Raw genomic sequence first — 26,080 nt, 5'->3', positions numbered from 1 at the left:
GCTCACGCGCAGTCCACGGGCTCACGCACGTCTCCTCCCCGCATACGCCCTGTGACCACGCCCCCTCCAGCCAAGCCCCGCCTCCTCCAGCCAAGCCCCGCCCATAGCCCCGCCTCGGGCCTCTCGCGGAGGGCGGGGCGGTACCGATAAACACCGCCACGTGCGGCGCGGCGGGGGCGGGGTCAGCCTCGCGCTTCCGGCAACACTGCGCTGCATAAATAGCGCGGCGCGGCCCGGCGCCCGCAGCCCCGCGGCACCCGCAGCGCCGCTCTGCTCCGGCAGCCGTCTCCTCGCCGCTCCTCCTCCTGCCGGCGTCGGTCCCTCTCCCGGTGTTGCCCCGCTCCGTCTCGCCGCCATGCCGTTCCTGGGGCAGGACTGGCGGTCCCCCGGGCAGAGCTGGGTGAAGACGGCTGATGGATGGACGCGCTTCCTCGACGAGAAGAGCGGCGGCTTCGTCGGCGACATCAGCAGGTACCCGCTCCTGCCCCGCCTCAAGGCGGGGCCGCCAGGGGGCGCCGCGGTGCGGCCGCCCGGCGCCGGGGGGGGTCGGTAAGATGGACGGCGGCCTCTCCTCTCGTCCGGGCTGGGGCCGGCGGGGGAGGCTCCTGTGCGGGGCTGCCGGTAACACCGGGCCTCCTTGTCGCTGAGGCGAGGGGTCTCGGCGGCTTTCCCCCGCGCATGTGATGGACCCGGAGCCCGTCTCCCTCAGCCCCGGCGGCGGTGCGGGCTGTCTATGCACAGAGGCCGTTGTCCCTCTCGGTTGTGGGACGGGAAGGAGGGGGGTGAAAACAGCCGCAGCCGCACGGCTTGGACGATGTGCCTACGGGGAGCATCGCTGAGCCTCCCCTGTGGGATCTAGGGGTATCCCCGTCATGAAATAGCTGTGCCTGGGGCTTCCCGGCTCTTGGGCTGGAGCGGGATGATGTGTTTGAAGCCATGACTCTCCGCAGCCCATGAGTAATGTAGCTTCCGTGCTGCTTGACTAATCTGCCTGCACAACATCAACAAACCCCCCGAGCTGCGGCGGGCAGGAAGCCTGCGCGGCAGTGTGGGTGTTCGTGGTCTCCGGCCAGATTGCTCCTGTCAGAACCAAGCGTTTCTCAGAGCTGCATCTTGTGTTCAGTTAGGTTTGGGCTGAGGGATGGGTCAGGAATGTCCATGGCAAAGGGACGTGGAGAAAACAGGGATTTGCTGCGAGCCATTGCTGAAATGTTGTGCAAGGAGGTTTATGTAGCAGGTCTCCCTTTTGTGCAAGCTCTAAGTTAAAATGAAGTTTAGAATGGAAAGCATCTCATTTGTAAGTAGGTAGGAAAATGGCTGTTAATGTGATTGTGTTGGGAATACTGGCTTTGCCTTGGGTTTATACATCGCTTCTCCCATTAAAAAGCGAGCAGGTGACATACTGGCCCCAGTCTGAGGTCCTTCCAGTGCCAGGTGCTGGTGTCCAACTGTTCAACCTGTCAAGATGTCTTGGAGAAGCGTGTGGAAACCTGGCAGTACATAAACAGGGGATAATCTGCCTCCCATGCTGGAATTCGGCCACTGCTGTTGTTATGGAGGTTTCAGATTACAGAGTCATTCAGTAGGAAGTCAACAGTCAGGGGTGTGCTGTTGACACATGAGATTTAAAGCAGATCCATCTTGTGCTCTTGGGCCTGGATTCTGCCACCGCATGGAGAGTGCTGACCCATTATCGATTCTGTGTAACCCTGATAAGATGTGAGCTCGAACATCTCAAACCTGCTTCTTCCTTACTGCCATGCTCTGTTCTTGGGCTTTGGTTCCCTACCAGAAAGCAGCATGGATGGGGGAGATGTGCAGCTGAGATGTTCTGCTCTTAGGTTTAGGTGATCCTGGTGGAAGTGTCAGGCTCCCTGAGCTGTTACTGTGAATACTGTGCACCGGCATTGCTGCTGTTGTTCCCCTCCTGCAGTGTGGTGGAGGAACCTGCAGGAGTTGCTGCAGTTTTGTTGTTATCTGAGGAGAACATGGAGCAGAAGGGGGGAGCTGAGGCTTTTGATGTTCTGAAGCCAGGGACGTTTCTTCTGCATTGAGAGCCATGTGAGATGCCAAACCAGAGGCCTGGGTCCCTCATGGTGCTGAAACTGACCTGGTCACTTGGTTTCCATGTGTGCTGCTGATGTGGCTGTGCTGACGGGTGGCAGACAGGGGAGATGAGGAACCTTGTTGCCCAGATTTCATTCCCTTGCAGGAGCCTGTGCTGGGTAGCTGTCAGAGGTGTGAGCTGGTGTGGTGCTCGTGTTGTCTTTTGGAGGCAGTATAAACATGAGGTCTGTGGAGGAAGCGGTCTGGCTGTGTGAAGGTCCTCATTGCTGCTGTGGAGGAAGCTTGCCCAGGGCTGTAAGCAGCAGCTCTCAAGGGCCTGCCAGAGCTCCAGGGGTGTCCCAGCCACAGCAGTCGAGAGGTGCAGTGGTGTGCTTGGGACCCTTCTTTGAACTCAGAGCTACAGACAGCTATCTCCCATCCCTTGTGAGCTGCTGGGGCAGTGGGGGAGCTGTCTGTTTTGTTCTCTTGCATGCATATCCTGTCTTCACAGCATCTGCACACATAGACATCATCCCCACAGCTCTGGGCAGCATGGTGGGTGCAGGGTCCTCTGGTGTGAAAGCTCCTGGTGGGTGCTGCCACCCCCATGGAACTGTGCTACAGTGATGTGACTGCCCGGGGGCTTCCCGGTTTCATGTTGCTACATGGATCTGCTCATTTGCAGGTCTGAAGAATGTGGAGATGTTGATGCAGATCCTCTTTATAGACAGTCTTTCATTGCCCTTGAAGGAAATAAGGGGTTATAGTTCTCTGCACTAATCATATAGTTACAGCAGAGCTCCAGCAAAAGCAGATGGGCAGTCTTGAACTAGAGATCCTAGCTGTTAATTAGTATAGCTGCTACTATGTGGTGTTTGGAAAGCCACCAGCCGAGTCTGGACCTCAGCTGAGCTTGAAAGAATGTTTTGTAGGGACTCTTTTGTTAATAAATATTTTGAGTGCATATACCTGTCCACAGATGTCTAAATATGTCTCTCTGTGGAAGTCTGAATGGCTCAGAGGAATATGCCACCTACAGCAGGCGGATACGGTGCTACATAAAGACAAACAGGTTAAAGAAAGGAAAATACTGGCCAATAGTGTCCCAGTGCTAACTGTGCAATCTGTATTACTTGTTCCTGTTTGCTGTGGGTATTGTAGCGCAGAAATGAGACACGAGAGGCTCATTTAAGAATACCATTACTGGATGCAAAATCTGCATGTAGACTTCTTGAGAGCAGCCTGCAAGGAGGCAGCTTTGGAGCTCCCAGAGAAAACCTGTGTATTTTCTCTCCTTGCAGGAAACATAGTGTTCAGCAGACTGCAGAAATAAACAGAAACCTTGCTTTGTGTCATTCACAGCTTTTGCAAGAAGGATGATCACAACAAAGAGAATCTCTTCAACAGCCTGAACTATGATGTTGCTGCCAAGAAGAGAAAAAAAGACCTGCTGAATAACAAAGCCAAGATTCAATGTAAGATGTCTGTTTGGGCTCTCTTTTTTAAGAGGAGTTGCTGCAATACAATGGAAAACGCCTCATATCTCTGGTTTTTGCAGTCTATGAAGGCTTCCAGAGTGTCTTGAAGGGCTTTGCGCCCGTGTTTGACCTAAGTAGAGAACTTGGATACAGTTTAATGTGAAGATTTATGCCCCTGTTATAATCCTTGCTCTGAGGAGTTGTGCTTGTTCTGTTCAAATTTGTCATTTGTGCTTGTCAGAAGGAGGGTAATTTTTTCCTATGGTACATTCAAATGAACCAGTTCCAGGGTTTGGTTCCCCCCCTCCCCCCCACCCCATAGACTTCCTTGTGCACAACAAGCTAAATTTATTCTTCCTTCCATATGCATGTTGAGCACTAATCTACATTACTGGAGGCTATAAGCCTGAATGCGAGCTTTGATCCTATCTCTGTGCGCGGAGTGCGTGAAAAATGAAATAAGATTTCAGCTCACTCAAAACAATGGAAGGTTTGAAATCTCTGTGTGCTCAGTGAGCAGCAGGGGTCTGGATGGTGCACTGTGGAGGACTCGGGGGAGCCTGCAGGGGCGGCAGGGTCTGTGGTGATCTGATTGGAAGATAGGTACTAGAGTTCAATGTGAGGGCTACAAATGTAAACACACACAGAGGAAATGAGTTACAATTCCCACACTACTATTAGCTCATTGTGCATCCCCCAGGATTTCAGAAACTGGTGCCAGAAGTTGGCCCCTCAGTGTATTTGGTTCTCTGAACAAACAGATGTTACCATGACAGTTTTTGGCTGGATTCTGCTGTGACCTACTATTTAAAAGGGCCTGGTGCAGGGTCTGCACATCTGTAACTGGGATGGGTTGGCCTTGGGCTTGCAGTACCAGACAGCAGTGACATCGCTGCATCCTTAGGTGGAAGGATTCCAGAAGCCTGATATTTTCTTTAAGGAAAGAAGTCTAGCAGGACAGGGAGAATAATTTTCCTTACTCTAGCTGTTGATTGACAGCGTGTGGTGGAAGTAGTGTCAAAAGCCTGTGGGAGGAGGATTGAGCAGCAAAACTGCTTACAATAAGGGCTTTACTGCAAACCAAGTCAGTGTGTGGTGGGTACAGGAAAGCTATTTTGGGGAGTGGATGGGACAACTCCCATTTCTGAGGGAAGGGAGGGGCAATTAGAAATGGGAAAATTTTGGTCCCAAATAGGTTTTTCTTTTTTAGCAAGTTAGCTGCAAGCACAAGCATGCTCCTCTGAGCCTGACCTCACTGCTAAAAGCTCTCTCCCACATGCCTGGTGTCTCATGACATTTTTGCTCAACTTCAAATTTGACATTCAATCCCAAGCCTGTAACTAAGGTAATGAATAGTTAATAAAATCAATAACAACAGAACCTGGCTGTCAGCCACACTTACTGTCTGGGACCAAAGAAGAGGAGGTGCTATGGTATATCTGTGGCTGGCAGATTAAACATTTAGAGTCTTGAGCTGTGTCACTGAAACAGAAGCCCTCTCTAAGGCTCAGGGCTGCAGTCTCAAATGAAGGAGTATGGAAACAAAGCAGCTTAGCAAGTTGCTAGATTTGGTTTCAAGTGCAGATGGTGTAAACACAAAATAACTTCATTTGCACTAAAAGGGCAGTGAGCGTTATGAGCAGAACAGAGATCCAGCCCTCTGAGGTGGGAGATTAACTGAGCAAAATGTCTTTATCCAAACAGATTTCCACCAGGAGAAGTGGATCTATGTTCACAAGGGGAGCACAAAAGAGGTGAGTGCCTCCATAGGTTCTTTGTTCCATTTTCTACCGTGTTTTTTTTTCCACACAGTGGGAGATACTGTATTGATATAAATCAGCAGAAGCTCTTCAGAGATAAGTGGAAGATCTGGCTTGTGGTTGGAATTTCAGTAATGATTTTAAGCCCCAATCAGGGAGCCAGGGCTTGCTGCACATGTGTTTAAAATATGACTTGTTTGCTTCCCTCAGTTAAAAAAAAAAAAAAACAACCAAAAACCCAGCCATTTGCAGACCAAGCCATAATACTGTTCTTGGCTTTCACCCAGAACAGTCCTAACATGGAAAATCATTGGAATTCATCACAACGCCTTGCTTGTGCTCATGGAGAGAAGCAGCTGTATGAGACTGTTCTGAACTTGCCCTATATATTGAACCATTGGAATGTGTGGCTTATTCTCACCTGTAAATTCATGGGTCATGAGCAGATCTCAGGTCACTGTTGAGGAAAATACCTTAATCTACATCTGGCCATGCCCACTCCTGATGTCAGTAAGTGTGGCTCTGTGGGAGGCCTCCTCCAGCTGCAAGCTGCTCTCATGGTTTGTAACCATGAGCTTGCTCAGTTGAGTTTGCCCTGGGTCACATTTACCTGGTGCTGTCAGGACTCATGTCGGGCAAAACATGACCCAGACTGTGTTGTTTTTATTTCCTCAGCGCCATGGTTACTGCACCCTGGGGGAAGCCTTCAACCGACTTGACTTCTCCAGTGCTATCCTGGACTCCAGGAGATTCAACTATGTTGTGAGGGTGAGTGAAAGGCCAGGGTTTATTTTGCTGTGATGGTGGTAGAGGCTCTGAACTGAGCTGCAATTGGGTGATGGGAAGCACTGGCCAAGAGAGGCCCAGACATGAAAGGAGAGGGTGTTGTGCTTTGCTGCATGAAGTACTTGATTGTAGCTGTGTTGATAGATGCCCAAAACTTCCTCTTTGATCTGTTGAAATGGAGAGGCATGTAGGTGGTGGTAACGTAGGTGATGGGCTGTCCTTAGCCTAGCATTCCTACTACTTTTCCATTGTGAAATTCACTTCTGAAACCCAGAAAACTTAGCTTTTCATCCCTGACTTCCAAGTTCAACTTAAGTGTAACTTCTGTAGCCCCCAAAAGGAGCATGGGCTCTCTGCAGAGGCCATAGAGCAGCAGAAATCTCTTCATGTAGAAGGCTTCAGCTCCATGAGGGCTGTGAAGCTCTATCTTGAAGTGATAAAGGAGAGACACTGAGGAGCTGAGAGTTTTGAGAATGAGAGGATGGGCTGAACCTCTTGGAGGCACTGCTCTTCTGTGCTAAAGATCATGGTTGCTCTAAATACTGTGTGACTAGCAGTGGTTTCAGTGGGTGAAGCATTTGGTTAGTCCTGACACCATTAGTTGAAAGGAAGGAGGAATCAACCCCAGGTTCCCCACATTCTGGCTTTGCGTAACAGGTCTTTTGGCTCTGTGTGGCTGAAGGGGGTGGTAGTGGTTGGGGAGCTACTGTCTCAAGGACTGTGGATGCTTGTATGTTATGTGCATGTGATCTGCAAATTGATCTTGAATTTCAGATGTTTATCAAGGTTTGGCATTCAATAAGCTTAAAAAAATCTGTTATTAACTTGAGGCTGTTTATAAACAGCTCCTTTTCATATCTCATCAGCAGCTGATCACTGGTGAGGCACCAGCTGTTCAGGTTTTAGGTTCTGGAGCAAGCAGCATTGGTATTGCTTTCCCTTTGGGTCAAATGTCATGAAGTGTCTAAGGAAGAAGTGATCTGAGCAGGTTCACCTTGGTTTGTCTAGGTGACAAGGAGCCTGTGGAAGCCTCTGTCAGCCTGGGAAGGTATCTTGCATAGGACTGCAATGATCAAGCAGAATTCCCATTTAACATTTGGAATAGTGAAGTTTCAGTGAGGCTGGTGCGGTCTGGTGGGGAGACTCTGGCTGACCTTCTTCCCCTTTTTCCCATGAAAGCATCCTGAATCGGCTGTGTCGAAAACAGCAGTTTTCTGTATGGAAGTCAGCATGTGTCCTTGTTTCTCGAGATCGCCTCTCTTCTGAGCTTTTAAGAATAGCTTTCCCCTCGGTAGTTTTAAGGATACAGCACTACTGAGAAGTATGAAGCTTTCTAATTGAGGCTGACTTGTGGTTTGGCAGATTAAAGAAGGTATTAAACCTGGTACCATGGATCAAATAGAAAACTGGCTTCTTAAAATGAAAGACTTGTATCAGCCAAGTCTCCGGTGGATAGTAGCTCATAAAGTGCCTTAGGGGCCAGATTTACTCACGAAAAGCTCTGCCTAGATGTGGATCTTGTTTATGGTCCTTTGCAAATCACAGGCCTCCTAGAGCACACAGATGAGCAGACTGTCACATGGAAAATGCCTTTGAATATTGGCAGGCATAACATTTTTCCTTTCCCTCCCTTGTTCTCTCTAGTTCCACCCGTTGCTTGGGGTATCTGATTAATGTCATGCTACTTAGTTCGCCAAGCAAATGCTTTCCAAGGAGGGAAGTTTAGAGTTGGAGGCTGGGGAAGAGTAAGAGGTTGTCTGTAGGGGAAAGGGGGAGAGAAACAGCTGCAGGCTTGGGATTCCGCTGGCTACACGCAAATTTGCCCTATAGAGAAATAAGCTACATCAGTGCTGACAGGAAAATGGGCTCTCAGGCTGAGCATCAGCTTGTCTTTTTCAAAGCATTCCTTTCTGAATTTCTCTGAACTTAAGTGCTACAGTGGTTTTGGTGCTGATTTTCTTGTCATGCATGAATGTCTGCTGCTTAAGATATTCCCAAAGTAATACTGACAGTGCACTGATCAAATGGGCACCTCTGAGGTGGTGTGAGCTGCAGGAGGCATGGCAGGTATTCACGAAGCCAGTGAGTTCATATAACTGAAGAAATTCTCTTCCAACATCAATCTCATCTTGACAGTCTGGTGATACAGTGCTGGAAGTGCTAAGTCTAGGCACTGGTGCTAGGATTTGATTCTTGTTGATCTTTTAAACTGTACCATCTGCCTACATGTTACAGGACAAAGTTTTGGAGCTAGTAAAGAAGTGTGTGATTGATAAAGAGTACCCAAACTGTTCTTGGTCTTGAAGCAGCCCTGGTTTCTCTGGCTTTAAAGACTGGAAGTATTTTGTAAGCAGAAGTAATATCAGCAAAGACAACAAGTACCTACAGCCCAGCAGTTGTTTTTTATCCTTTGGGATCACTGTTCAGATGACAGTGAGGTTTTACAGGTTGCTTTCTTAAGAAAGGTTTGTTGTATGATGGTTGTGCAGTAATATCTCAAGGGAAGGTGCTGTATCTCATCATAAAAGCTTAGGTCAGGTTGAGCAGCATGGGCACAGCTCTGGAATAACATGATCTAGATAGTGTGCAGTCTGCTAAAGTAGTCTCTTATAATGTTTTTACGGCAGTTAGCTCCAGGAGTCCTGGATTTATGCTGTGCTGAAAGAAATCAGCTCGATGCTGTCTCATGGAGATCTGTCAGCACCTGTGCTGTAAATCATTATAACTCGCCCTGCTCTTGCTCTACATCCAAGCTGAAAGCCAATGTGACATTTCAGCCACAAACTGAAGGGCTGTGAGAGCAAGGTGGGGCTGGAGGAGGAATTTTTCATTGCAGTACATTTTTCTTAAGCTGTACAGATGTGAGGAACCATAATCCCCAATCAGGAGGAGCTTATGGATCCCCACAGGGTGCAGTCCAGGTTCCCTATAGCTGCTTTGAGGTATTAAAGGGGGTTTACACTTGAGTAGTTTGAGACTTGTGATTTTAATAATTACAAATCATTTCCCTTTTTGAGTCAAGGTTGCACCCATCTGCTGGGTGCTGCAGGCCTGCTGGGGGGGGTTGGGCTGTCGGTGCTATAAGCCCTTAGCTGTTGGTTACCTGGGGTATGGATTGCCCATGCATCCCGGTGTTGAATGGAGACAGTGGCACAAGGGCCATCTGGCTGTAGCAGGTCTAAGCAATGCTGTGCACAGTAGTTGCTGTATGCGACTCATGTCGTGTGTTCTCATGGTCCTGAAACAGGGAACTTTATGCCCTGCCACACAGCAGTGTTGTGTTTGCTGGGTTTTCCCCTTGTTATGATAGGAGAACCTGCTCTGCTCCTGAAGCTGAGTGGCTCATTGCACCAGCAGCTAGTGGGGTTTGGGCAGGAGCCCCATCACTTGTGGGGAACTGAGCAGGTTATTGCCCTGTTGCTGAAGATGCTGCCTCCTGCCAGCTTTGCAGAGGCTCTGGAATAGCCCGCTGCACCTCTCGCCCTTCCTCTGTGGCTCTGGCAGACCTCTGAGCACACAAAATGTGGGTGAGATGGTAGGAAGGATTTCCTGGGGAAGCTACCAGATCACCTTTATCAACTTCTGAGGAGCTGAAAGAGTGAATTGGGATCTAATGTCCTGTTTTCTGAAGGTCTTGCAGGCTTCCCAGGCCTAGTTACAATCAGTTGGAATGCAATCACTTAGTGGTTTTGAAAGCAGGCCTTTTAAAATTGCTCTTAACCTTTCCCTGTGCACTCTCTCCTACCATCTGTCCCTCTCAGTTGAGCGTGGGTTGGACTTAATGCAACTGCATCAAAACACATGCTTGCAGCTCTCCAGGCTTTTTACCCTACTCAGCATTAATCTGAATTCATCAGTCTGCTCTTGGTCTGTATTATGCAAGTGGCAATATTGATTTACCTTTTATAATGCTGTAGACCCCCATTTGGCAGTCCATTAAGAGACCATACTCTGGGTCTGTGCCAAGGCTGAGACCCTCCAATACACTGAAGCATGTGGGACATGGATAAAACTGTATTGCTTACTTGGGTCTTATGTATTACATGAGGACAGAAGAATAAAAAGTGTCTTGGTTTGGAGGGCTAAGCTGGTTGCTTCAGCCAGCAGTCCCTGTGGAGCAGTCCTAGAAGTATTCACAACATAGTTTTCATATGGAATTTCATCCTGTGTTTATTGCTGCAGGGAAAGGGAGGTGACACGTGATATCTAAGCTGGTTCACTGAACATAAATTGAACCTTGATAAACAGAGACAGGGCAAATTTGAATCTGTTCATTTGCTAAATTGGGACAAAATTAATTTAGCCGTCCTTCAAGGAACTGAGATTTTTATCCTTGTTCTTAAAGAATGGCCCTGGCTTCTCACTCCTACAGTATTGCATTATGTGATGCTTATCACTGGGTGCATTTTGGTGTTTTCTGTAATGGGCACAACATTGCTAACACCCAGCCTGGAGGAAGCTGTCTCTGTGCCAGTTCCAGAATGGTGCAATCTGGAGACAGCAGTTGTTCATGCACAGAAGACCTGATCTGGGTGCATGTGTGGCTAATGTACAGATGGAGTCTGGTGAATTGATCACTATAATCAAGGTCTAAAGGCTGAACAGTTCAGTGTAAGCAGGGTATTACAGACCACTTTGGGGCACTGATATTTTTTTCTAATTCTGTTATTTCAAAAAATGAATAAAAGACTTCTTATTAAACATCTTGAGCATCTTGCAAACTGCCTTGTTTTTAAGAGTATCTGGTTATTGTCTCAGTTTAGCTGATACAGCAAGATGATGCCTGTGCACCAAGTATTACCAAACTCCTGCATCTCTTGTTTCCCCTCAAATGAGCCAAGAAAACAGGCAGCCTGCCCTTCACAGGAGCTAGCACAAGTCTTTTTTCATCTTGTTTTCTTTCAGTTGTGAGAGGTACAAGATATTAATAGAATGTAAACTCAAATCCATCTGATGGTGGTGTTGGCCTGGAAGTCAGACAGAAGAAGATCAGTCACTCAAGGCAACTTCACTGCTCCTAAGTGGCAGTCACATGTGAGCAAAGCAGGCGAGTGACTGCAGTGACACCTCTTCCCAGCTCCCTGCTTCATGGCAAGCTGCCGGTGACTTTTTGGATGCATTCCTGTCATTCTTACAGCGGGGCAAACAGTTCAGCTCATGACTTATCAAGTCTTGTCAAAAGCCATCTTAGTTACTTGACACAAGTGGTTGCACCTTTGCTGGGCTCTGCAGTGCCAGCAACTGGATACTGTAGCTGCAGATGATAAAGGATTAATAAGCTAGTCATGTGGTAACGTGTTGATTGACTTGTAGCATAAAAGGTTTTCCCTTTCCTTTCTAAATTAAAACAGGAGGCTATGTACATCCAAACCAAATGGACTGACATGTGGATGGCCTGTGTATTTATATAATGCTGGGGGAAGGGAGGAAGGCTTGGAAGATCACAGGATACATATTCTGCAGTGCATTATCCATAGGGAGCTTCCACAGCTGTTCTTGTGGTGGTAGAGCTGGGGAGGAGAGGGCATCTTCCCTACGGGAAGTGCTTCCTTTAGCATCTGCAGCCTGAATTCAGTGTTCAGCTTGTACACAAGTCAGATCAATGATGGGAAACAAATCCTAATGGAAAGTAAAAGCGAGACCTCCATTAGGGGAGGTTAACAAGTAAACAGGACAAATGGGGAAAGGTGGCTTGGTGTTTCAGCTGTAAGAGCTGAACAGGGGAGGAAACCTTGGGGGAAAAGGAGTTTGTTGAAGGGGGGAGGCTGTTTTTAATAATACAGTGCTCAACCTTTCTACCATGGTGACAGCACTCTGACAAAACCCATGCAACCCAGGAGCTTGACGTAAATCGCGGAGTCTGATTCTCATTAATGCTCCATCAATAATATCCCCATCCAAACAGGCATTTGCTCATGTTCCCTCATGACAGGGCTTGTTTATGCCCCAGCAAAGGACAGTGACGTTGGCTGTTCGTTGTTCTCTTGGTGTGAATAGAGGCTGCCAGCCTCAGCGCTGCTCTGTGGTTTCTCTGTCTCTGAACCATGAAATCAAGTTTTCTCCCCCCACCCCCCAAGATCATTAGAATGCTCTTATCCCCCCCTTCGATGTGGGTTTAATTATTTGGCCTCTGCTCTCCTCCCCCTTTGCATTAGCTTGCTCTGTTGTTCTAGCTCCCTTTTATTTTCCAGCAGCAAACAAGTCCGTGGACTGTTTTGCTGTGTCATGTGACCAGGAGTCAAGATTAGAAAGGTATCTCTGTGCTCTAAGGCTTGCAACCTCTATTTTTATCCCCAGCTGCTGGAGCTGATAGCAAAGTCTCAGCTGACGTCACTGAGCGGCATTGCCCAGAAGAACTACATGAACATTTTGGAGAAAGTGGTGCAGAAAGGTAAGAGACAGGAGCGGGGAGGAGGAGGCGGATCTGATCTGATCTAATCTGCAGTCCTGTGTGAACCACATCCTTGAGAACAGCCAGGCAATACACGATGGGTGAAGAGGGGCACCATTGCTTATTTCTGTAGTGCAGCTCCATTTTCCCTCAGGGAAGGACTGGAGAAGGGGGTGAGTGGGAAATGGCTGTATTCCAGTAGGTATGTGAGGTGATTCCTCCTTTTCCTTGCTACCACCCCTTCTGCATCCTACTGAGTCCTATTTCTGACTGCAGAAGAGATGGGCTGCTCCTGCCCCCAGCCTATCTGCAGCCTCTGCTGCCGCCTTGTTGCCAGTTTGCTGTATCAAGTGCTCCCACTGCTCCACAGGGAAGGAAAGCTCCAGAGCTGCCTTCACCTGTGAGAGGGGCTGAATGGTTGACATGTGGCACTTTCCTCCCTGATGCTCTAGCTCTGTCTGAGGGCTGGGAATAGAGAACAGCCTCTTAGTGTGTGTATACATGATGAGAAAGGAGATCCTGAGCTGTTTCCCTGCATGTCAGCTGGGGTAGATGAGGAAGAGGTACACATGGATATCAGAGGGGAAAACTGGCTGCTTGCCAGTGGTGGGAAATGGGAAGTGATGCAGAAAGGGCAGATAGTTCATCTGTTTATCCTGGAGGATCTCTTTCCATCTGTTGTCTAACCTACTGTGCCTGGCTAATGTTTTAAGTGCTTTCCTCTAAAAAGAAAATTACAGGCTGGCTCTCCTGGCCTGTGGGGCTGTAGCAGATAAATGGACCTGCCTGAGGAATGTGTAGATTTAGAAAAGGATTTGGGCAGTTTCTAATTTTAACCTTTCCTGTTCTTCCAAAGTCCTTGAAGATCAGCAGAACATCAGGCTAATACGGGAATTGCTGCAGACCCTCTATACATCCCTCTGCACGTTAGTTCAACGCGTTGGCAAGTCTGTCCTGGTTGGAAACATCAACATGTGGGTGCACAGGATGGAGAGTATTCTCCACTGGCAGCAGCAACTGAACAACATTCAGATCACCAGGGTAAGCACAAATCCTGAAAGCTAAAAATAACGTGGCTCCTTTGTGAAACCTTCTCATGTAGCAGCTCTCACTTAGGTGACTGCATCTCACTGTACTCCCAAGTGCAAGCACAGAGTGCTGGGGAAGGACCTGGAGTTGCCAAAATAACTGGATGCATTCCTAGCATTACTTGTGTCCCTTAAATCAAACTCAGTGTACATGACCCAGGATCATGCTCACTGTTACTGGTCACAGACCCAGTGGTTTGACTCCTTAATGGCCGTGAAATGTTGTGCAAACAGAGCTGGGCAGGAAACCACCTCCCCCACATGAGAGTCCTCAGAGACTAAGCCTCAGTATAAAAAGTCAACTCAGTCTTTGTGAAACAGACTTTGTCATCAAAACCTGTTTATCAGATAGTTGAGGTTTTTAGATTTGCTCAATCTGTAAATTAAATGCAAATTTCCAAAGAGCTGTGCAACTTCGTGCTTCCTGGCTGAAAATATCAGTGATTCTTCCAATAGTCTGGAGCTGCCTGTTCTAGCTGGATGAGTCCTGCTTTTACAATGTGTGTTTTCAGCAGTGTCTGTGTGGATGGGGAAGATGTATTGAGAAATTCCTAACCTGGCTTTGCATGGGAATAGTCTGAATTTGCTCCATTTCAGAGAATCACAGAAGGGTTGAGGTTGGAAAGGACCTCTGGAGCTAGTCTGGCCCAACACCCTTGCTCAAGCAAGGACATCTACAGCCAGTTGCCCAGGACCATGTCTAAACATTTTTTCCACTTGGGATGGATACCTACTCACAGGAATGATCAAGCTTTCCCCCAAGGCTGATCTCTGGTGTGCCCTTTGTAGGACTTTCCTGTAGTGAACTGGACTGTGAAATTGGGTGGGCAGACCAAGGCATGGCTCAAGAGACTATAAAGAGCACCTTTTTCTCTGGGGGGGTTAACCAGAGAGGCATTTGCAAAGGATTAAGCAAAGGGCCTGTATTCACCACTTTTCCTGGGAGCACCAGGAAACAATTTCCAGTCCTTCCCTGAAGTGATGCAGGCAACAGGACACGGGAGATAAACTCTGCGGAGTTTGAAGAGCTGCAAAAGCAGCAGTGCCTGATCTGATGGTGGTCAGGGAGTCCCCACCTGCTGTCCCTCCCAGTGTGCAGCTTTTGGGATGGGCCTTGCAGGGGAAGCACTGGCCCAGCTGTGTGGTGGCTCTGGGGCACAGCAGGTCCATGAGCTGGGGAGCTGCCCTGTGCCTGGGCACTGTCAGGCTCAGCTCACCTGGGCATCTGCTGCCCCAAGTGCTGCTTCCCTCATAAAGGACAGACAAGCATTTCAAAGAACTCTGTCTATCTAGACTAAAGCGCATCAAAATGTTGCTTGTGAACAGAATTCATTTCTGTGTAATTACATGTGTATTTACAGGCACTTTTCTAAAATAAAATAGGTGTTGAGCTTGCAAAGCAAATTTCACACCCCTGAAGATGACTGTAGGTTAAGTTAGAACAAAACCAGCTGAGTTTAGAGGAAGGAAGAACAAGCTCAGCTCTGTGCAGCCAGTTGCTTACAGTGCACTGAGTGCTTCTGGGGTTTCTGGAGGGGGGAAATGTCTTGCAACAGCCAAGACCTAAACCTTTAAAATAAAGAAACTTGCAAAATACTGCTTGCTAGAGCTGCTTTAAAACAAAAAACCAACTCTGTCCAGAAAGTGACAGCGAACTGCTCTGCTCTGATCTCATCTGTGTTCTTTCTCCAAAATAAGTAATGTTCGAAAGTCCTGGAAAGGAGTAGTGAGGGAAAAGAAGTAGCAGATAAGTCTTTGGCCCTGACTCAGGAAACCTGTAAGGATTTGCTTGAGTCACTCGTTTCTTCAGAAATAAGACATAAGCATGAGCTTTGGGGCTTTTTTGAGCCTCTGAGCTTAGTCTTTCATGTTGTGCCCTAGCAAAGTGTGTATGTTGAGAGTGCAGGAGAATGGAAGGGAGATCACTGGGAGGTGATCCAGGGCTCCAGTGTATTCTTCCTACCTCAAGATATGACCCAGGCTGTAATGGGAAGAAGTGTCCTCTGGAGGTGGCAGAGACAGTTCACTCCTGGAGCGTTTCTTTCGGGCCTGTTGCTGGTGGAGATGGCCAGAAATGATGCGTTTGAAAAGCTGTGGCACTTGCAGGTACTGGGCAGTGCTGCATGGTTTGGCCAGGCTGGTGATGAGGGCACTGAAGGGAAGGTGGGAGCTATTTGTGTACACACATACTTGTTGTGCCTGTGGAGTTTCACATGGGATGACTGGAGATGGAACCACATGATTAAAAGCAGCTTCATGCAGTGTTCCCCTGCTGATGGTGGGCCTCGTGCTTCTTGTTTGAAACAGTTAATAGCTCTGCCAATTGTGAGATGGGTGCTGTGACTCTGTGACTTAAAATAGCAGCATCTCTGTACAGGGTAAATGATAAACTTGGCACATCTGTCTAACATTGTTTCTTCATTGGGACCTAATCCTAAAAGCTGCTGTTTGCCTTAATAAGGCTGGGGCTGGTTTTGGAGCAGTTGGAGTCTGGGTTGTGGTCCTTGCTGATGCTTTGCTCCCATGTGTGCCTTGGATTTCCCCCAAGTGCAGGGCCTGCAGATCCATTGTGGTCAATTTGTCCTGGAGCTGTGCCACCATGATGACTTGCAAAACAGTCCTGCACCCCATGTAGACCAGGCAAAGGTGGATGGGGTGTGAAGGTAGCTTTTGTCTCTGTGGGCTAGGATGTGCTCTGATGTGGCTGAACAGCCTGGAAAGCCATGGCTGCAGCTGATGGGAAAGGGGCAGGTCCTTCAAGTGTTCACAAAGTTAGTCTTGCCAGCAGCGACCTGAGAAGACATGCAGGGAAAAACCCTTCTGTGGGTACTCATCAGTCACTGCTGTGGTTACAGCGGGGTCCTGTGACAACAGAACCTAAAACACATGTCAGAAGAGCATGAGATTCCCAGCAATATGTGTAACATGAGGCTGAACTTGAGAAGTAATACTGATCTCCCTCATGGTGGAGAGACCTGGATGGTTTATAGTTGATACCATGATGCAGCCAATGTCCTGCTGTAGTGAAAGCTGGTGGTGGTGCTTCTGGGAGCAGTCTCATGAGTATGGATGTGGGATGCACAAAAAGGGGAGGAGGAGACTTGAACCGCAACTCTGCTTCTAACTGCTGTATTACATGTACATGGCCTCATCCTTGAAGGTATTTCAAACTGTTCTGAGGCAAGAGGCTAAATATCTCTATGTAAAATGTCTCCTTGTTCAAAGAGGCAACTACAGCATTATTCTTTATGTGAAGAACAATGCTAAGAAAGCAGTAACTCTGCTGCAGCATAGAATTACTTGGGTTTTCAGCTTCCTGTGAGCTCTATTTTTGTCTGTCTCTTCCAGCCTGCCTTTAAAGGAACCACTTTCACAGACCTACCATTGTGTTTACAATTGAACATCATGCAGCGACTGAGCGATGGGAGAGACCTGGTTAGCCTTGGTCAGGTGGCTCCTGACCTGCAAGTGCTCAGCGAAGACCGGCTGCTGTGGAAGAAACTCTGCCAGTACCACTTCACAGACAGACAGGTACTACCACCACTTTGCTTGTTGTACCCCACTTGCAAGTGAACACATGGGTAGGACACTCTTTATTGACTCTCCTTGGATCTAAGTGCTGTGCCACAAGCTGATAATGCAGGCTGGCATGAGGATGGCTGTGAAGATGATTTATATAGAGGGCTTTGCATGCCACAGCAATGATTCCTGAAACAGGAGCCTGAGGAATTAGTCATACGGTGAACTTCAACCCTAATCCAGGTAGTAACAACTGCAAGTCATGCTCCCCTCCCCACGTGTGTGGGGAAAACATGCAGGCAAGCTCCAGCCTGGACCCTGATGTCACAAGGACAGACACCCTCATGGTGAATCTCTGTGGATGTGGTCCATGAGCAATGAGTTGTACTGCCTTACACTTTAGAGCAGGAAATCCCCTCTGAGCTTTTCTGTGAGTGACAGGACTATGCAGAAAACAGCCCTGTGGAAAACAGCCCTACCAGTACCCAAGTTTACATAGGCAAGCATCTTTAACCCTTTACAAGCTGGTAATCATATAATTGCTCGGGTGGGAAGGGTCCAACCCCCTGCCACGGACTGGGACACCTTCCACTAGAGTAGGTTGCTCCAAGCCGTCCAACCTGGCCTTGAACACTGCCAGGGATGGGGCAGCCACAGCTTCTCCAAGCAACCTGTGTCAGTGTCCTCACCACCCTCGCAGTAAAGAACTTCTTCCTCATATCTAAATCTACCCTCTTGTCCTGTCACTACTTGCCACTGTAAAAAAATCCCTCTCCAGATTTCTCGCAGGCCCCCTTTAGGCACTGGAAGCTGCTCTAAGGTGTCCCTGGAGCCTTCTCTTCTCCAGGCTGAACAAGCCCAACTCTCTCACCATAGCAGAGGTGCTCTAGCCCTCTGATCATCTCCACGGCCTCCTGGACTCATTCCAACAGATCCCGGTCCTCATGTTGTGGGCTCCAGATCTGGGATCTTCTGAACTTAAAACCAAAGGCCCTCTCTGTATTTATAGGTGAACGTCAGGGGTATTTATACCAGACCTCAGCACTTCATGGACCATGTGCCACATCTCTGACTTGACTTTATTTGCGTATTCTGAATCTGCCTTTGGAAGTGACTGGGGAAGTTAATTCAAATTCGGTCTCTGCAAGTAATGAACCCTTGAAGATGGGTGTTGCCCAAGCTAATGTGACAAATCATTGACTCTGCAAGTCAGCGAAGGAGCAAAATAACTTCCAAAACAGTTAAATGCAACTGTACTCACTGTCCTGCCAGCCAGAAACAGTGGCTAAAGTAGTTACAAAATAGCTCCCAGTGTTTCAGGCTTCATATGGTAATGTTAATGAAATGGGGATAGACCCTCATAATGGTATTGGGTGAGGCTGTTGCTATTAGGAAGCTGGTTGTAGCTGGATATTCAGAGCAGGAGCTTTCTCGGAAACTGTTACGGGACCTCACAAGGATGCAAGGGAGAAAACATGAATTGGGAAGAAAAAAGCATTATTTTTTTTTTTTTTACCTGCTTCAGTTGTTGTTATTTTCTCTTCAGATTCGCAAACGGCTAATCTTATCTGACAAGGGACAGCTGGATTGGAAAAAGATGTACTTCAAGCTCATAAGGTGTTACCCACGGAAGGAGCAGTATGGTGACACGCTGCAGCTCTGCAGGCACTGCCACATCCTCTCCTGGAAGGTATGAGGTGCTGGTGGGGCAAACTCAGTTGGGGTGGGAGCTCTGAGGCACCCAGTGCTTTGTCTGTTTGCAGCTGGTTTGGGGTGCTGTGGTTCCTTTGCCTCCATAACCTGGTGTTTTCCTACATCTTAATCCCCCCTCAGCTGTTAAGGTCCTTTCTCCCCTATGCTTGAGATCTCATCTTTATCTTGAACAAAAGTAGTGGCCTTCAAGGCCAGAGGGGAGGGAAATGGGCATACTGTAGGGCTGCCTGCAGTAAATCACCCTAGCATTGGCAGCAGCTCCTCCCACCCGTTATATGGAGGTGGAGATCTTGGCAACACAATTAGCTGGCTACAGAACAGCCTAGACAAAAATCTGCTGGCTGCTGTGGTAGGGCAGGTCTCTAGTTAAGCTCGTGCTGCTGATGGGAGGCTGCAGCCTCTCATCCCTCAGAAAAAGGGAAAAGTATGAACTGGATCTTTGCTGGTTTTATTTCCTGTGACTTGCCAGGAGCCCCTAATCCACAAAGCCCAGTTCTGACTGGAGAGTAGAAATATTATTCTGGGCTCTGCTCTCCTTGCAAGCAGGATATCTGGCAGGGGGCAGTGCTAAGTTGGCTGATGCTCTGGCGCCCTTTCCACCGTCTCTCTAAATGGAGTTGTTTTCTCCTTTCCCAGGGCACTGATCACCCCTGCACAGCCAACAACCCGGAGACTTGCTCCACTTCACTTTCGCCGCAAGACTTTATCAACTTGTTCAGGTTTTGAACTTGTGTCACCGCAGCTTATGTGATTCTTACAGGACACTTTATGCCACTGAGCTTGGACACTCCATTTGTAAATAGTGTAAATATTCATGTCTGTTCGAAGATCCTGAGTCAAGGAACAAGAGGATCTCAGAGATGAAAGGTGAAGTTGCTCACTGACATGCAGCACTTAAGGAATACAGACTTCCATAGGACTGGTGTATAAAAGCAGCACGTTGTACAGAGTCCCTTTTTTATGAATCAGAGTACAAGATACAGGGCAAAAAAAACTTCATTTTCTTGTTTTTAGAAGTTAAAAAAGAAATTGCCCCTCAACCATTTGAGAACTCTTTGGGTTTGTTTCTTACAGAGAGAAAGCAATACGAGGCTAGGACTGTTGAACTGTTCCTCCATCTGGTTTTATTTAGCATACATATTTATAAATATGATGTTTTAAAACTATTTATGAAAAATATCCCTGTGACAAGTTTAACTTTTGTTTTTAAAGGACACATTCTGAAATGCATAGAACTCTAGCCTACTTGTGAGAGAGAATGGCAACATACTACTTTCTACCTCTACTAGATTGAGTACCTTTCAAACAAGAATCCAGTGTACAATGTGAACTTTTGTATTTTGTACAATGATTTAAAGGGAAATGTTTGTGATAGTAAGCATCTTTTCTTGTATTAATGCTTACCTCTTTACATTAGTTTTCTTGCTCTGTGCTTGAATGCCTAGATGATAGGCACCATATAAATACCTAAGACTTTACTCCATCCTCTTTTAATTTGTTGGGTTTATGAAAGACTAAGCAAAAGGGGAAAGTGAAGCCACAAGGATGAAGATTATCTAAAAGGGAGGAAGTTCTATTATAGAGAAACAAAGTACTGGATTTTATCTCATCATGTAAAGCCGTATCAGCTCCACTAGGTTAATTACACTGGTTGAAATCCCAAGTGAGGTTAGAATCTGGTTCTTCAAGCCATGTTTTCCCACACTGCTCTGTATTCCCAGTGCTGTCAAGTGAATTCAGTCATCTTGGGGCAGGTAAAATACAGGGAGAACTGGACCATCCAATCTAGTGAAATTATGCGGTTTTTAGTCACTGGAGGACTGGCAGCATCATTTCAGACTACTGGAGTTTAGGGTGATGAGCAAGACAGCATAGAATCACAGAATAGTTCGGGTTGGAAGGGACCTTCAGAAGTCATCTGTTCCAACCCCCATGAAGAAACTGGTCAGCATTTTCCTAAAACCAGCAGTGAAGTCTGGGGTAATCAAGGGATTTCCAGCATGGCACTTGGCATCTTTGCTACTCACACAGAGAAATAACCAAAGACCCAGCCTAATCCCTTCCACTTCCAGTGCTGAGCTGCTTTATGGGATCATCTAACACCAGTCTAGAGCTAAACTTTCAGTCCTATGGAGTAAGTGGTCAAACTGACTTCATTGTGGCCGTGATCTGGCTCGACATCTCCTCTGTTGCATGCAATGCTTTGCTCTTCCCTACAGTGGAGCTCGAAGCATCCAGCTCATATCTAACAAGGTATGGAAGGGTTTTGCTGTTTGCCAGTAGATTTCCTGTATAGCACTTTCTCTGTGCTGATGTAAGCAGGATACCTTGGAAGGGTAAACATTTATGTGACTATGTACAAAGAACTGTGAGGAAGTGGAGTACTCAGGACAATTCAGGAAGAACTACTTGAGTTAATTATTGTTAACTACTCTGTTCCTTTTTTTTACATTTTTATAACTGACTTTCCACACTTTTCTGCAGGTGTTTATATTAAAAATTGACAGTATTTGCATTTTTGCAAACTAAATCACTTTGCATTTTCTTGGAAGAGATGCAGAAAGGGAAAAAAGCTGCCTCTAGATGGAGCACTGGGGAATGGGGGAGGAAAACCAGGAAAATGCTGACAAGAGCTGCCCTTCTGCTTTCCAACAGCAAACCCAAGCTTTTGCTCTGTGAACCTGTGCACCCTTAGCCATGGCCCAGAGCTTGGCACTCTCCAGAGATGAGGAGACAACACATGCAGCATACAGAGCTTTGTCTTGGTGTTGATGCCCCATCCATCAGTTTGCTGGTGGAAAGCATAAGCCTGCTGATCATACTCATGTCAACTGAAAGTGATTTAACAGCTGTTACCTTGGAGAAATGAACTTGTGCTTGTCTGGGGGGATGTTTGAGTGAAGGAGGCCAGTTTGTTTTCATTCCCACACTGGGTGTTCATATTCATACCCACAGTGGGTAGATGAGGCTGAAATCTGGCTTTGTGAATGAGGATATTAAGGACAGAAACATGCAAGTGAAATGAGTGAAGCACTGCCACTGTATTTGGAGATTGTTGTAGCTCCTTTTTCTGGAAGCAAGAGTACCTGTGCCCCTTGGCAGCATCTGTTTCCAGCTCTGACCTAGGGTGGGTTTATTCCGTTGGCTTGCCACCCATAGTGAGCCAACTTCACCATGGTTGATGGGAAGGCAATGCTACTTCACTATGAAATGCTGGGGGGTTCTGCCTAGTCTGAGTCCATGCTTAGCAGATAACACTTATCCACTGTGAGATTGTGACACTGGGTGAATTTCAAGCTTGGGTTTGAATCCAGCCTAGTCCATTCCCTACACAGCAAGACAAAATCTCAGCATTTAGCTGTGATTTGGGAATGTGTGAGCATTACCCATTGTCTCCATCAGCCCTTCGCTGCTCTTGAGCAAAGAGTTTACTCTGTGTCCTCTGCCCAGAGACTACAGGTCATGCTCACAACATAATGAGCAACTGAGGCTCCTATTTATAAAGCATCAGTTAGAGGTGGGGTTTTTATTTATTAGCACTATATAATCTTAAATGGTCAAAGAGGTGAAGATTATTTGTTAATACTTACAAACACTTGTTTGTTGCTCTTGTGAGGTCCTGAGATACTGCTGTCTGTGTCCAAAGCAGCAGAAAACCAAGCAAGTACTGTGCTGGAGAACAAAATGGACTAAACAAAAGGAAACAGAATAAGCCTCACTCAGTTACTGCCTCAGTCATTACCCTTCTGCTACAGCAAGAGTCACATGAGGCCTTGATCTCTTTGGGAAACTGATTGTTTCTTGAAAGGCTGGTACAGGAAGATGTTGTGGTGAATTCAATACTCTTGTATTTCAAATGAAATGCTGTTGCATCCAAATACCTTAGTCCAACAACTTACAAACAAAGCGATCAGTATTTTAGCAGTGCAAAGGCATCTGCTTGGCTGAGGATGGCAGAGTAACAGAACTGACAGTGATAACAGGGGCTTCCAGGCTGGATTTGGTTTGAGGCTGCTCTCGTGCAAAAAGGACCTCTTTATTTTAAGACAATGGTGGCAAAGCTGTTGTAAAGGGAAAACAGACTTTTACTTGTATTTTGGAAATAGAATGTTCTTTTCAAATGACATTTCACCTTCCAGTTAGTGGAAGGAGGGTTTTTTTTCCTCTCTTGTATTTTTTCCTGCCAGCATATCCAAAGAAATCTCATTATCTTCAGAGGATGTGTTAACCAGTGCAGCAGTGTAGAACATGGTGTTGTGAAGAGGAAAAATAGATCCATGCAGGGGAAGGAGGCGGCTTAGGAAGGGAGAGATCCCAGAGATTGCAGTTCAGCTTTCTAGAAGAGGCAGGCATTTGGAGTTCGTTTTAATGTGATAGCCACTTCAAGAGGCGTAATTTCAGCTGTACATACCTTAAGCCCTTTATACTAACTATGGTATGGTAAAGATTGATCATAAAATGTGTACCTCCTCTTGTATTGTTTGGGTTTCTGTTTTTTAACTGTGGGAGTTTCTAGATCCTTTTATTTTGTAAAGCGCTTAGGAAGGCCTGTATTGCTCTGAAGATACTGCTTTATATGTAAACATTTATTTGCACCCTGCCACTTTCTGTATATGGGAATATCTTTTGTATTCTTTTTCTTTGCCCCCACGTTTTGAACTGTTTGTGTTCCCATTTCTGTTTGACCTCAGTTACCTTTGCTAAGCTGTCACCTTCTACAACATATGCAGGTACTAAACCAGCTTTTCCTGCCCAGAAAATTCCTTGGCTCTTAGTAGCTAAAATGTGATGTAGAGCAGGAACATTTCAAATTCTCTTGTGTAGCTCATAAATCAGATGTGCTGTTTCACACTTCTCTCCTGCTCAGGATAGCAAACCAGCATTGTTTTCTGCGGTTGTTCTTAACAAACCCATTGCACAATTTCCCCATAGATCAGCACTTTGCCAAAAAGACATAGCTTTAAATTAAAATGCCACTCTTCCTAGCTGGCCTGCTTGCAAAAACACACACCCTGTGGAGCCGATGGCTGATTAGATTGATAAAGACTTGCTGTTACAAGGTTTGGGTCTCTGGTGTTCTGCTTGTGCTGCTTTTCTCAGCTCATGGCTTATAATGGTGCTTGTTAAAGGTTCTGAAGACTGTCACACAAGCTGTCAGCGTGTGGCTGCTGGGCTGTGTGAGTGTCTTTACCTGCCTTTAACAAAATCACTGGAGGGAGATGTGATAGACATCGGGTGCTGGTAATCAGCTTTGCAGGATCTGGCCCTAGGGAGAACAAATCCATTTTGTCCTTGACACATGCAGTCTCTAGTATATTAATACCTTGAACATGAGAGAGATTCTCCTCCACTAACCAAGCATTGCTGCTTCCCCTACTGGGAGGGCAGCTGAGGGTGGAACTTGCGTATTTGTTTTAGCCATCATGTGCTGCACAGAATGCTAACAGGTCTGCTACCAAGAGAACATTTTAATTTGAAACAGCAAATATGCTCATCCTTAGGAACTCATCTGCAGTAATTATAAATACCTACTTATATATGGAAGGGAGCGTGTGTACTGCTTTGTTTTTCCTTAAAGCTGTAACTAGAGATGATACGAAGTGAAAGGCATCCCTTATATAAGACTTCTGTTTAATATTATTGTGTGGTTAGAATCCTTCCATTATAAATTTGCACTTTTTTTCCTTCTTCCCTTGCATGTTCAGCTCTGATTTTTACATCTGTTCTGTGCAGACAGTAATGTATTTTTGTAAAACATTTTTGACACTGAATTGCAATAAATGTTCAAACAATGTGAACCACAGAGTTGGTTGTCTTATTGCTTCGAAGTTGACCTTTCAGACTTAACATTTCTGGTAACTGTAAGCAACAGAGGAACATCCAGATGGAGGAACATCCAGAACTTGGGTGGTTGTGGCAGTAGAAGAATAAACTGGATAGAGCTGTGGCTTCATTGGACCTTGAAGGAGATTGAGGTGAATGGAGCCCTTACTTCTAGCAAAAAACATTGCTGATGTGGAGCTCGTGTTCTCTGGACAAAGCACAGGAGTGATTATTGCCCCAAAAGAGATCACCAGTGCTCACTCTGGTCTGATAGCTTCAACGCTAACCCGTGGCTTACAGAAATGTTGTTTTTCGTGGGCATGTTATCCAAGCTACTTATTTTTATCTTTTTTCAGTTACAATTGCATCTGGTTGGCCAGGACTGCAACAGGCTGACCCAGGCTCCTGCTCAGAGGGAATGTGAATAGGAGCCTACTATAAGGACTCAGTAAATAGGGGGAACAGCAGTTGAAAAGGCAAATGATATGTTTCAGGTTGGAAGAGGAGAAGTTACCATGGTAAAACAGGATTGCTTGCCTGATAAAAGCTATGCCAGCTATGAAAATAAGCATGAAATGCAGATGCTTGGGGTTTAATCTCATTTGCACTGTCAAGGTATGCTTGAGTGGTTTCATAGGTCTTTCTGTAGTTATGCTATGCCTCAGGTTTAGAATTAAGAGGGCTGCACCCCCAAGACACAAGGCTTTGCAAACAAGAGACAGTCTGCAAGATGACCAGAGCCTTTTAAACAAGGGGATGAGAGAGCTGTTAAGACGTGTTTATTTTACACAAACTTCCTTGAAAATGTCCAATTCAATGTATTTTAATAGGCTCAGTCATTAAAGGGGGATACTTTTTAGGAATATGGTGGGTGAGGTCTGTCTACAATTCTCATATTCTCTATGAATATGATAATTATATATAATTCTCTATATTATTCTTCCCCTGAGAAGAGAAGGCTGCATGGAGACCTCACAGAAGCCTTCCAGTATCTGAAGGCAGCCTATAAGGATGCTGGGGAGGGACTCTTCATTAGGGACTGTAGGGATAGGACAAGGGGTAATGGGTTAAAACTTAAACAGGGGAAGTTTAGATTGGATATAAGGAGGAAATTCTTTCCTGTTAGGGTGGTGAGGCACTGGAATGGGTTGCCCAGGGAGGTTGTGAGTGCTCCATCCCTGGCAGTGTTCAAGGCCTGGCTGGATGAAGCCTTGTGCGGGATGGTTTAGTGTGAGGTGTCCCTGCCCATGGCAAGGGGGTTGGAACTGGATGATCTTAAGGTCCTTTCCAACCCTAACTATTCTATGATTGTTCCTACTTCTATGTCATTGCTGTTAACATCTCTACCTTTTAAGAGCAGTCAGGGTAGCTGTTGAGGCAGCCAGAAGCATGGATGAGGTCACTGGATGGTTTGGGTTGAAAGGGACCTTAAAGATCATCCAGTTCCAACACTCTGCCATGGACAGGGACACCTTC

General features: G+C 46.6%; 2 protein-coding genes across 4 annotated transcripts in view; one reads left to right on the top strand and one right to left on the bottom strand.

Annotated features, from left to right (window-relative positions):
* The first annotated feature begins 235 nt into the window (after positions 1-235).
* Positions 236-24,579, top strand: FBXO32 (F-box protein 32). Its single transcript, XM_065668909.1, has 9 exons — positions 236-471; positions 3,409-3,521; positions 5,229-5,278; positions 5,960-6,052; positions 12,368-12,461; positions 13,318-13,502; positions 16,898-17,080; positions 18,615-18,758; positions 19,418-24,579. The coding sequence occupies exons 1-9, from the start codon at positions 356-358 to the stop codon at positions 19,505-19,507; spliced, it is 1,068 nt and encodes a 355-aa protein (XP_065524981.1). The 5' UTR covers positions 236-355; the 3' UTR covers positions 19,508-24,579.
* Positions 2,767-26,080, bottom strand: part of NTAQ1 (N-terminal glutamine amidase 1) — a 47,022-nt gene continuing 23,708 nt past the window's right edge. Inside the window, exon 6 of one of the 3 annotated variants that reach the window (XM_065668917.1) lies at positions 2,767-2,789. In XM_065668917.1, the coding sequence (XP_065524989.1) occupies positions 2,782-2,789 (8 nt within the window). In that variant the 3' untranslated portion in view covers positions 2,767-2,781. Of the gene's footprint in view, positions 2,790-11,351; positions 11,690-16,308; positions 16,427-26,080 lie in introns of those variants that run through there. The other 2 variants (XM_065668914.1, XM_065668912.1) reach the window with 2 other exon arrangements.

This window comes from Lathamus discolor, chromosome 2 (assembly GCF_037157495.1).
Source record: "Lathamus discolor isolate bLatDis1 chromosome 2, bLatDis1.hap1, whole genome shotgun sequence".
Classification (NCBI taxonomy): domain Eukaryota; kingdom Metazoa; phylum Chordata; class Aves; order Psittaciformes; family Psittacidae; genus Lathamus; species Lathamus discolor.
Note: the sequence above shows the minus strand (reverse complement) of the source record. Positions and strands in the feature narration are given on the sequence as shown.